At 42.0% G+C, this 12,909-nt stretch overlaps 2 protein-coding genes across 7 annotated transcripts in view; one reads left to right on the forward strand and one right to left on the reverse strand.

The window, feature by feature from the left end:
* Nucleotides 1–1,348: 1,348 nt before the first annotated feature.
* Nucleotides 1,349–4,132, forward strand: LOC126918167 (eukaryotic translation initiation factor 5B-like). Its single transcript, XM_050725804.1, has 2 exons — nt 1,349–3,257; nt 3,533–4,132. The coding sequence occupies exons 1-2, from the start codon at nt 1,812–1,814 to the stop codon at nt 3,761–3,763; spliced, it is 1,677 nt and encodes a 558-aa protein (XP_050581761.1). The 5' UTR covers nt 1,349–1,811; the 3' UTR covers nt 3,764–4,132.
* Nucleotides 4,133–4,458: 326 nt separating this feature from the next.
* LOC126918890 (CREB-regulated transcription coactivator 1-like) overlaps nt 4,459–12,909 on the reverse strand; it is a 64,962-nt gene continuing 56,511 nt past the window's right edge. For all 6 annotated transcript variants that reach the window (XM_050727429.1, XM_050727428.1, XM_050727430.1 and 3 more), the window contains 3 exons: nt 12,551–12,625; nt 12,087–12,258; nt 4,459–11,427 (listed from right to left, as the gene is read on the reverse strand). In XM_050727429.1, coding sequence (XP_050583386.1) covers nt 11,210–11,427; nt 12,087–12,258; nt 12,551–12,625 — 465 coding nt within the window. In that variant the 3' untranslated portion in view covers nt 4,459–11,209. The remainder of the gene's footprint in view (nt 11,428–12,086; nt 12,259–12,550; nt 12,626–12,909) is intronic.

The raw sequence follows: 12,909 nt of genomic DNA on the forward strand, positions 1-12,909 counted from the left end.
CGAAATAACGAATGCGAATGGTTTGTTGAAATAAACGATGTCTTGTTACAATATGTCGCTATCAACTGTTAGCAAGATGCCACGGTGGTCACCCGTGACCACCAATAAGATAAACGGTCCATTGGATAAGAATGTTGTCTTACATCGTCAATTTATTATTATTTTGTCATCATATGCTTTGAATAATAAGAATACTCCCATGGCATCCTGAGCGAAACATGCGATTTCGACGTGGCAGTGAAACGAGGATTCACCGATCATTACGTGATTTATTGCCATGACTACGTGGCATCGATCGTAACAAAAGCAGCCTCTCGATCGAACTCGATCGAATGCTGCTCCATATTCACGCAGCAGCAACGTCGTCCGATACGTTTCCTTAAAAATCAGTAAAAATCAAAATATGAAAGTAGCTCGCACGTCCGGTTATTCGTAGAAATCTACACTACGATGCTCCTTTTGCCACACCATGTACGAACGATTCCAACTGAACTGTGCCTGCATCCTCGTCCTGTCGATAATACTTCAATCGTTCGTTTCTTACTGCTATCCAGAGTTTTTCAAAGACGCATCCAGGTACCGAAGTATGCCTTACGCACTTCTTCTTCGCCTATCTGTAATTTATTATCCGTTGCTGTTTCTTCAATTTCATACAGTAGAATTTCGTTCGTACGGACCGCAGCATCTGTTTCAACGAAATTTTTACTTACCGTTAGATGAAAGGAACTTTCGCCGATCGAGTTCACTTCTCTGAATATGAATTTAGGATACGCTGCTCGAAATAAACGGAGAATCATATTACGAATGGTTTCATCGCGTAAATTAAGCGAGCAAAAGCTAATAACTACTGAAATAATAACAATAACAATTAGTTTCTGGCAAATTGACACAAGCTTTTATAGCTTCAGCCACCAATATTTTATTATACAACTATCGATTTACTCATATATATGTATAATAGAGTAAATTATATAACAATTAAATATAAATAATCAGAATACATAATATAATTATTTATTTACTTATGAGCTCCAATTAAATGAAATGCTTGGAACAACTCGATAGGTTTATATACAATGGAATTCTACCGTCATAAATTCTTTCTTTATATCAAATCTCCATTAGACATCTTGTGGTTGCTTCTCTTCTGTCCTCAGTAACGCGCAAGCCAATGGTTACGTAATCGAGAACCAAAACAGCAAATTAGATCCATCGATCGAGCGAATTTTTCGGCCAGCCGGTGAACAAAGAAACGATCTAATTAATTCGAAACGCAACATCGACGCTAAAGAGAGCGGCAAAGCTGCGCAGGTCGAGGACGCTGACAAGCGTGCACGGGTGAAACGTGATAACGCCGTTAAGAAGAGCAATACGAAGAGTTTGAACGAAGCGGCGAAGGACGAAAAACGTTCGACTTCTAACAAAGCTGGTAAAAGTGCTTCGAGAATCGATCGCTCTTCCAGAGATCTTCCGAAGCTTCCAGACAGAGATTACGAGGCCCCTGTTGATCAGGAAAAATCCGAGTACGCGGACGAAGCCGAAGACGAGCCTGCAGTTGGTTCAAAACACAAAGAAACCAGGTATTTTCGCGTGTAGAATGAACGATTGCCAGTAGACCGTGAAATATAACGGAAATTTATATTTTTGACGATATAATTTAGAAAGTAGAACCTTGACGGAAAATTGGTGTCACTTAGCAAGTTATAGAAATCGCTTTTCTTCGAAGACGAACCAACTTGTTACTCAACCCGATACGATAAATACATGCAATGTTATCGCATAATACGTAAAGCGTATGTTATAAGTTAACTATGTGTAAAATGTTCAGGTACAAGAGCAACGACCATGTAAACGAAGATTCTGCGAGATTTATCGATCAGGAAGAAAGATCTAACTTGTACGATGACTTCGAATCGAAAGACGTGGTGAAAAGAGGAATTTCCGGCTCTGAGGACTACGAAGAGATGGACGACGACGCTCTGGCAGCTGCAGAGGACACTGCAGCCTTAGAAGACAATGCGTTGGACGAAGAAACTGATAAAAGAAAGGTGCACGGTGACGTTCGAGTGAAGAGGGACCACGAAAATTCGAAAGAAACGGACAACGCTGAAGTTGCTGGGAAAGCAGACAATCCTGCAACGTCTAGCGACCTGTCTAGCGATCAAAAAACCGCAGAGACGTCCTTAAAACGAGACGCCGCTACTGACAAGGATAGCAAGGTAGCCGAGGCTCGAGTAACTAAAGCTGACAAAGATTCCAACGATCAATCGAAAAGGAACGTAGTTGACAAGAACGAGAACGAAGCGTCGAAGATCAATTGCGATCGCGAAACGGATAATTCGAAGCAGCCACCGACGTCAAACGACCAAAAACCAACGATCGAAAGCAGCGAAACTGCGAAAATCCTGGCGCAAGGAAGCGAAGAGGCTACGGGAGACGCGAAAACGCGGGAAATTAATTTGTCCAGTAACAACAAGGCAGCCAACGACTTGGTCGGTGATGCTCCTGGCATTAAAGAAACCTCGAAAGCTGAGGAGTCGAAAATTGCCGACGTAGCCAGCAGCGCAGACGCGGCGAAAGTGGAAGTTGTGGCGAACGCGGTGGAAACATCGATCGCGGATGATTCTGAGAAATTAGCGAATTCAAAGAACGAAGCCGAGACTGCGGAGCAGATAGACGAAGACTATCAGAAACGGGTGGAGGAGCAGATCCAGCGAAAGATCGATTCGATCAAAGAGCAGATTAAACGAGAGATCGAGGAGAACCAGCGCCTTAAGGAGATCGAGGAGAATAACGCGAGATTCGACGAATTGCGCGAGTTGGAAGAAGACGAGGAAGAACAGGCTCCGGAGGCTGCACTGACTGGAGATGACGCTCCTAAGAGATCTGTCGCGGATAGAAATTCTGGCAAGTCTCGGATTCGTGATAACGTGGAGAAGATAAAGAGGAAAAAGAGACACGACGGCGGTCAGGAAAAGACGCGAGACGCTAGTGACTCGAGTTCGAATAAAAAATCTTGGCCGAGAACGGTGAAGAAGCGATCGATAATGCAGTCGGAAACGATACCAAAGAAACACGCGCGACAGGCGTTTTTGACGAGAACCGATCGGAAGAAGAAGAGAAAAAGAAGATCTAAAAATTCTATGTTGATCCCGGAGCAACGTAACGTCAAGCTGGAGGGAAGTCTACCGGCTGATTACACGTTGGACTCGAATTTACGAGGGGCACTTGCTGATGCAAAGGTGAAAGAAGGGAATTAATACGTCGTTAACTTGTTGACCGGGTTGTTCTTTATACTTTTGTGGAATTACGAAATTAAAAATTGACGGTAGACACGAGTCTTAGTCTTTGCAAAAGGGAAAATTTGTATAGCAAGTACTCTTGTACGGACTTGATGTAATTTATAATTCGGCAAAAAAAAAAGAAATGGAATCTTTAAATAATGAGATTGTTCAAACGGCGAGTTAACTCGTCTTCCCGGTTAACAGGTTAATTTCTACGAGCGTCATTAAACAAATGGTTCCATCGATAGTCGAGCGCGTCGAAGATGACGGAAGACGAAAAGGCAGTAGCAGAACAGGGTCCTTTGTTAGAGAAAAGATCCGATTCCGTGGCGTCGCTAACGGGTAGTAACGAAGAGATGGGGCCACTGGCGACGGAATACGGCGAAGCTTTCGGCGGCTTGAATGGAGATCCAGGGATGGCGTTAGCAAGATTTAAAAGGATCAAACGAGTCCTCAGACCTCCAACTTCGAAGACCTAGCGCTAGATTAAAAAAGGATACGAAATTTCACGCCAATTCGATCGACGTCGCGTGCAGCGATGTTAATCGAAAGATATTCGACGGAAAACAATATTAGCAAACGATAGGTACATTAATTAGCTGTAGAGGTTCGTTTATAGAGTACACGTAAGTCTATTTAAGACTTGTCAAGAGCAGAGAAATTTAGTAAGAAGACTAAGTATTAATGGTTGATAGAGAAACATTGGTTTTGGTAGTCGGTGCATATAATCAGTCGTTGATACAGTTTGGTATTTCGAATACCTTGGAATACAATGCGTTTCTAATATTCTTCTCGTACCGTATCATATCATTTTTTAAAACGGAAGTCACGTCGTGTGACGTACGTTTCGCGTACAGTTTCGAATATTTAATCCTCGACCGATGAACAAAGTACATGCCCTGTTGCACCTTTGATCCGACTAAGTAGAACGAGTCGATGCTGTTCAGACTTCCATGCGTAATTCTATTAAATAATAAAGAAAAGCACTTTGAGACGAGCAACGCGCATCGTAGACGAAATGTAGCAATAAAAATCAAAATTCGTATATCGGAATTTTATTGAGAAAAAAGATATATATGTTTCAATTACCTGGACGATCCACGTGGTTGGATGGCGGCACTAAAGGAAAAGAGAGAAAGAAAGACAGGTGCCTAGGCAAATACACAGATAAACATTCGTAAGACGTTCAAGATTTAATAACAAAGATACGATTAAACACGAAGAAGACACATAGATCGTTAACCCTCTTTTTGTGCGCTTACATTACGGGGGAGACTTTTTGACTTTTAAACTTTCGGCAAGCGAGTACCGACGTCTCCTACTTGTACCATCCATCTCTCCTTATCACCGTTCTACTTTACAACAATATGAAACAATTATTTACACATCGACGGGCAGAAGGACCACGGTGTCGTGTGAGAAATCTTTCAATGCGTTTTATTCTTTTTTCCCTTTTTTTCTGCTTTCTTTTCTTTTTGCTTCGTTTCGTTTCGTACGTGCATCGCGCCGACGTCCGCCGTCTTCAAAATGCGCAGAGTTTTCTTTCAGCTAGCAACTCGAAAACGTACTGGAAATTATCATCGAGATCGAAATTTCACTACGAATGTTTCTCACTCGCGAGAAGTTCGATCTCGATTCGCTCGTTTCGCGTTCTTGGCCGCGTTCGCTCGATCGATCGCGATTAAATTCACGCGAATGCTTTTTTGATATTTTGGTCTCGTATTTCGCAGAGAAATCGCTACTGTAGGCTCTGCGAGCTGTTGGAAAATAGACTTTGCAGAAAGGATTGGAAATAAAAATTCTATTAACCCTTTGACAGTGTAATGAGGAAATTTACCTTCGAACCTCCTTTTTCGCATTTCTGCGCCATTTTGCATAATAATATACCAACTAATAATATCACTAAATTAACCAGTTACAGATTACAGTCTGTAGGCATCGCTTTTACAAGTTTGTCACGTTATGTAAAATTGCTTAACCAAAAGATCTGCGATTTATGAAACTTCTTCGTAAAGCCTCGTTTGTTCTATCGCCAAACTTGTTACCGCTACTCGAGAGAAATATGTAAGACAATTTATATATTGTTTTATCCAGGTATATTAAAACGACAAATGTCTCAAAGAAGCCCACCGAGTAAACCAGAAATGTAAAAAACCGTCTACGATTTAAGGCAGAAGTTTTCCATAACTAATATAAGATTTAGGCGAAAGAATAATAAAAAGAAATACTAAATAAATCCATGAAGTCCCTTTTCGTAACCGTCACGTTAAAAAACAGAATTCAACGGTATGAATTAATAAAAAAAAAAAAAAAAATTGTAAATAAAATGTTGCGTTAACGCAACATTCGTCTTTTTGCAGTCTAATTTACAGCGCTATATTTGACGATTTGCCTGAATCTCTCTCGAGCTACACCGTTAAAGGGTTGATGGAGCATCGCAGAAAAAGCGTGCTAACTTTCCATCGCCAAAAACGATTGGTTCGCGCGAGTTTAAACGCGACAACGAGCGCGCATCGCGCTCAAGCCTCCTTCGTCGCGTCTCTGGTCGCAGACTGACTTCGTGAATTGGTCGTGCGAGAGCGTGTACAGCGCGCTGCCGATCGTTAGTTAGATAGATTAAAGACGAACATCAGTCTGACAAAAAAGGCTCGTTGGTGAAACGTTTCAGGCACCGATCGTTACAAAAGTCGCCGCGCCGTCATCCAGTCCTTTCTCGATTCTGTTTCGTTGCGGGGCGAAAAGCCGTGGTCAAGTTCGCGTTGATTTCCAAACGCGATATAATTGATAAATCTCGAGCCAGGAAAATTGACGTTTCTTCTTTTTGTTCCAAGCGTTTTGGAAGTTCGGCGTGGGCCGCGTGATAATTTCGCGGTACGCGCGCAGTCGAGTAAGGACTAAAACGAGCGCAAATGATGAAAATCCGAGCGTGAAAACGTTATAGTAGGTGAGCGTAAGAAGGCGACGCGGTTGAAGACGAGACGAGGCGAAAAAATCGTGGCTAATCTTGTTGTAAGATAAGAAACCGGATCGTTCTGTGCGGTGGATGTTTTTGTTCCGACGGATGCTCTGCTTGGTACTTAGTGCATGTCGATATTGAGACTTTCTTTTTATTTAAAAAAATCGATGTCTGAGAAATGGTGTTCACAATAATTATGGTACAACAAAGTAACGGCATTACAGACTTAAATATGCGTTATATATATACACATATATATTATAATATGTATGTATATATATAAACATATACGTACACGTATATATGTATATATATGCGTAATATTTATAATAATATAGGTAATTCTCTTTACCACGATAACATGGCTATATACAAATATTACAATGTTTCCTTCCTTCCGTTTCTCTTTCCTAAAATCCTCGCATGCGCGCGTTCGATGCGACGATCGATCAGAGGTCGAGACGTTTCCCTATATCCGCTGTGTGCATTTCTCTCCTGTCGTTTCTCATCGTCTTGTCAACCTTTTTAAACGCACAGGTCGCGACGAAAACGTATCCTCGTTTCAGTTTCGGCGCGCTTGTCACGCAGACACCAGATCTCTGTTTCTTACAGCGATAAATCAACGCGTTCATCCTTTCAACCGTTCTCTTTCTCTTAGCGCAGAAACAGCGTGCGTGTATGTCTATGAGAGAGAGGGGAGGAGGGCGGGGTGTGTGTGTGTGTATGGTGTGTGGGCGGAAGAGAAACAGTTGGAAAAGAAGAAAGAGAGCAAGGAGTGCGATCTTGGTATATTTTACGCGTTTTCTTTTTCATTCGTACGCGTATGTACGTTGAGAGAAGAAAGTGGAGGAGAAGGATTAAAGCAAAGGAGGAAAAGACAGAATGCCCTGAAATATCACGCAGGTCTCTGTTAAATATCAACGAACAAAATAATTCCTCGCGTCGTCGAGCGTTAACTGCTCCTCGAAACCGGAAATTCTCATTCGATCGCTGTATTTGTCTAGCTATCTAGATTCATAGACTATGGAAATTCTCAACTAAGTAAGATTCAGCGTGAGCCGAGTCGCCGGTCATTCACGAATTTCCCGATACCGAGGAGATTTTGTTACGTGAATTCGTTGATTTCTTCGAGTACGGTACGACATCCTTCAGGACTCGACGCACACCGCAACAATTCCACCAAATGTATCCGTTACGTTCGCTTTCTTTCTTACATCGGCGCATATCCCTCGACCTTTCGGTATCGGACCTCGATCTTATCGATAACGAGCTGTTTACTGCGATCACGTTGACAATTTGACTCGCCAATACGACATTGTGGCGAGTCGAAGCGGAACTCGCGCGAATGAATCGCTGATCGCTCGCTTTAGGTATTGCGACTTAGAAAAACTAAGGAGTCGCGTACGGTGGAAAAGAGTGCGCGTCGTAGATCGTTCGACCTAGGCGGCACCAAAATTGACGTGGTTGACTCGGATCTAGGGTGGTTTGTACAGGTGTTCGGACGATCGTCGGGGATCGTTACGTTGCTCGTTTACGTTGTACGTTCCCACCAATCGATCAGAACGATCTTACAATCTATAAAATGGGGCGACAAATATCTACGCGCTTTGGCACCATCTCGCGGTAACGAGACTTTCTCGTGGCAAAAGTGTACGAATCGAAGGGAAGTTCCTCCCTTTCTTTCTATCTTTATCCATCGTTCACCTGGACCAGGTTACAAATTGCAGCAGGTTTTTTTTTTTAAATACGCAACATTTCCCTTACGACTCGTATAAGCTGATTCCTTTGATCGCCCTTGAACTTTCTGCCACGATGTAGCAAAAATCGTTGCTAAGCACGAAACTCTTGCATACAGATTTACGATACTAATTTTTAATTCCTATGCGCTTTCAACCTACGAATCGGGTTTTTCGTTATCGTTGAATAAAATCTTATCAAAATTTCCAAGGGTACAAATTCTCATCGTTTAATCGCAACCCTCGAAAACTATGACCAAAAGGGTGAAATTTTATCGCTCGAGTATATTGTTTTAACATTATCGTTTCATAGTAACGCAACGAGCAACGTTATTTGTAATTATCAGTAACATAGCCATCTCAATATTGAAGATAATATTGAATTACGGTGTTGAACATAATCGCTTGATATCGAACGTGACAATAATAAAAACCATGTTCGCTGTGTTTAACGTTATTGATTTCTGAACTATGTATCGCGCTGGAGTTTCAGCCATTCCAGCCATTTCAGACGTTCTTTTATAATCATAGTTTCCAAGGGTTAACTTAAATATGCCAATCAAGCTTGTAAAACGGCCACTGCAATGTATTTTTATTGCATTTCGCGATTTTTACAATATTACCGGAAAACGTTTAGAATGGGTAAATCCATTTATAAAAAGTAGCCAAGAATAGTACAAAAATGTATTCATCGTATTCGATTTAAGCTTCAAACGAAGAGAAAGTGTGACTAATTTAAAAAGATGCTACGAAAAGAATTCAGCCGTATCTGGATTAATTTCTACAATGTTAAAGAATTCGCTCGCGAAGCGGAAGTTCATCCATCAAAGACCCTATAATTACGTTATTCCACGAGGTTATTTTGAAATTTACGGTTAATACACGAGTCACACGAACAGGTGCGAATAAATATATTATTTATCGGGACCGCAGGATAGACGATGAAGATTAATCGATGATATCGAGACTAAGGATATCTGCGTTAATAACTAACCATCGCTCGAAATCGACCACGATCATTCATTCAATGATTTGTAATGTTGTTCACGAGGATATCACGTCCGATCGATGCACAAGCCTGTCGCCAGTTTCGCGTGTTGCTGATTAACTTGGAAACGATCGGATGTTGTGCTTAGGCACGATAACAGGCAGTATACTCGGTACGGTACAGAGACTGTATAACGAGAACCGGTACAGAACCTGAAACAACGGCGACACAGCGTGGATCGGGAGCGTTGCGTGGAAATAAAGCCGGCCGTAAACTCTGGAAAATTGTCAACAAGCGTTAGAGTAACTTTCTGCGAAATTCAATTTCAATAGAACTCTATTAAAAAGTTTCGACAAACGTGTCAGGCTTTCGATCACGCGCCATTTGTTCGCGCTCGAGCGAGCGTCTCGACCGATCAACCTCTCCGTTTGCCTCGAATAAACGAATTACTCGACCGATTTCTAGTATGGTCGTAGCGCCGCGAGCGTACGAATCGATTCGATAGGTGCGAACGCGGCCTCCGCTAGAGCCAATATCTTTATCGTGCGCTCCTCCTTTTTGTACTTGAACGGCTATAAAGCGGTCGCTGTAAAGTGTTCGTTTTCATCTTCGCTCTCTTTTTTTACATTTTTATCGTTATTTAACACGTACGACGAATGTTTAACAATATACAATTATACGATATAATGCGTGGTTGAATAAAATTCTAAGGTACAAAACATCTGAGTGATTCGAATAGTTTGCGGATAGTCCTGTTAACACTTTCGAATGTGTCGTAGTCTAAGTTTTCCTGCGTGAACGCGCTTTTCGGTTTCGTTCGGTCGTTCCTCTTGCTCGCTTATATAATCAAAGAGCGAATGACGCTCGAAAAAGGTCGATTATTACTACGTACACTGTATACAGATATAAGCGTCGTTTTATTTTTTTTATTTTCTCAATTATTATAGTAGTCGAATAAGTCTAACGCGACAAGCGCGGCCGCTAGCGTCCAATTTAAATATTTTACGTGTATACAAAGTACAGCGTATTACTTTCAAAAAACAATTGACGACCGCCGAAGGTACACTCGTCTCTGCGGTTTTATTTCCTTCTTCCTACCTTTTGTTCGTTTCTCTCTTTGCTTCTCTTCTCTTCTTTTTCATTTCCATTCTTTCGTAGTAATTATTTTTACTTTTCTCTTCGTTTAACGTCTACCGCGTGAAGCGACACTGCGAACGAAGAAAATGATATAGAATCGAATTGAACTCGCTAAGTTCGAATTCGGACGTACAAAGTGGAAACCAACGAATCGTCTTCGTCCAACGATTCGGTGAAATCGATCGGTTAGCGGTTCAGGAAAGGAAATTCGAAATGTAGGTGAACGCTGAATCGAGCGCGAGTGCGCAACGAAGGAAAGGATAAAGAGTAAAGTGTTCAAATGCTCGATCGTTTTCGGCGAGATATCACCGAGGGGTGTCTCCCTCCTCTCTCCACTGTCTATGTCTTTATGCGTTTCACATGCTTGATAGCTTCTTCCCCGTTAAGTACTCCCCGTACGTCGATGAGGAGTATAACCAACCCATATTCTGTATTTTTTTTTTCTTATTTTTCTGTTTTCTTTTATCATTTTCGCTAAACGTTAATTTTCACCTAAACAGTAGTATCTTTCTTTTTTACCTTACTAGGATCGTATATGATAAAAGCATGTATAAATCAGTAGACATTTTGTTTTGTGCTTCTTAGAGATCATACATGATACAATGTACAAAGTAGTATAAAATAAAAAAAGGATTAATAAAGATTTGTATTACTTAATCCTCAATTAACGGTTTATCACGAACGGGACATCAGTGTCGCTTGGTCGATTCCAACGCGAACACGTTTTCTGGCCGATTGTTCGCCTTCGTGACGTACGATCGTAATTTCTCGTTGCTTTCGTCTTCGATATTACAGCATTTTCGACGGAGAAAGATCGAACGAATCGCATAATTAATTCGTTGATTATCGCATTCCCGCCGATTATTTTTAATCTATCTACGATGTTCTCGTTTTTCTTTTTTCCGACGTCGATGACGAAGATATGGCGGTGGTAGCGATTGCTCCGTTCGTAGAAAGACGATTTCCCGTTGGAAGCGCATCGACGGCCGCGAACAAGACTCGTCCCATTTGTCAAAGTGTCCCAAGAATAAATCGCGACACCAGGACAGATAAAATTTCCTACGTAATATAGTCAGCGTATAATCGAAAATGAGTAAAATGTCTCGCCTTAAAGTCGATCCCGCCTAAAATGGGCTTCGGCGCTGGGATCGGATATAACCATCGTCGGGTCGGTGAGCATTTGTAGACCATCCATGTCGATGGGATCGAGACCCTGTCTCAAAGCGTCGTCCGATGGAAAAAGATCTGGGTCGAAGTCGCCCATCATCGCCGTTCCGAGATCTTTTACGAATTCTGGATTCGTAAGGTCGTCTGCCCCGGAGAAGTCTGCGGAAGAAGAATCGTTCAGATCCTCGATAATCGCATCTCAATTCTAATCCTAATCCCTTGCCTCTTAATCCTAATATTTAGTATTTCGATAACGTTTAACCGATACATCGTATTTTATTAGTGCGCAACTATAGAGAAAGGTATCTGTTAAGTACGTTCTCTGCAATTTTCGCGAATTATGATACGTATATCGGTAACGACTTTTACCGTATCCTTTTACTTCATTTAACACTTTACTGACCGCTGGCGGTTCAACAGCATACGCACGTCGGACCGACGCTCAGGTGCAAAACCTCCCTGGCGCCGGCTCTGTTTCGGTTTAGACTCTCCAATGCCATTCTTTTCGTTCATCGCGAACGGTAAGTTTTTCAAATTGATATAAAACAGTGGCAGCTTACAAAGCAACGCAACTGACACAACTGAGCGAGGTACCTTAGTACTAAATAACAAATTATTGCTCAAACAATGAGAAAGATTGTCGGCGCTATTTACCAGGCTACCGGTCGGTAAAGTGTTAAGAACGCATTTAAGAAATTGTTTAGACAGAAAAATACGATTAAATCGAAAATAAGCGAATAATCTTGGTTGATACACGTAGCAGAAGAAAAAGGCAACACGTATCTCTTGACGTAAGTGAAAATTTTACAAGAACACACCAGTGAGAATGATCGTTGGGGTGTTCGGTGTCTGAGGCGTGAGTTGCTGGGTGGTGGTGCTGTTGTTGCTAGTAGTGGTCGTTGTGTTAGGTTGATACGGCATTTGGGGACTCGTGCTGAAGTACCCGGCATCTGCGCTGCCCAACTCACCTCCCACATTCATCGTGTCGTTCTGCAAATCAATGCCAAACCGAATTGTACTCCGTCGAGCATTCGAAATCCTACTATTTTACCATTAAATCCACTCGGTACAACGAGCACGTCAATTATTGTTTAACGGATTCTCGCAGCGTCTGTTCGTTTACCTGCGAGACACGTCGGTGCTCTACTAAATCAATTAACGCGGTTCGAACACGACGAGGTTGTCATGCGAACGTAAATAAACGTTGCCGAAGAAGAAATGCGTGGAATTTACTATCTTTGAACAATTCGCCAGTTCGGCAACGTTGAAGAGTCTTGCTCACCTGTGTGTAATTCGTGGTGTGATTCGGCGAACCGATATACGTTCCAATCATGTTGGTCGGCACGGGCGTGTCCATCTGAAGCGAAAAACACAGAATAAAAACGAGTGAATTTCTATGTTCGTAACGCTACGATATATCGTCGATGTAAATTCTTCCGTTGAATCGAACAGAGGGATCGGAAGAAAGAGAAAGAGAAAGAGAGAGACAGAGACAAACAGAAAGAAATGAAGGGAGGACGGAAGCGGAAGAGCTGATCCGTGGACGCTAGATCCGCTCGATCGTCGTGTATTAATTACATCGGCATGTACTGCGTTCTTCCCGTAGTCGATCAGCTCGAGGGTGATTCCATGCGAGGATGA

The sequence above is a fragment of the Bombus affinis genome, chromosome 7 (genome assembly GCF_024516045.1).
Source record: "Bombus affinis isolate iyBomAffi1 chromosome 7, iyBomAffi1.2, whole genome shotgun sequence".
Lineage (NCBI taxonomy): Eukaryota > Metazoa > Arthropoda > Insecta > Hymenoptera > Apidae > Bombus > Bombus affinis.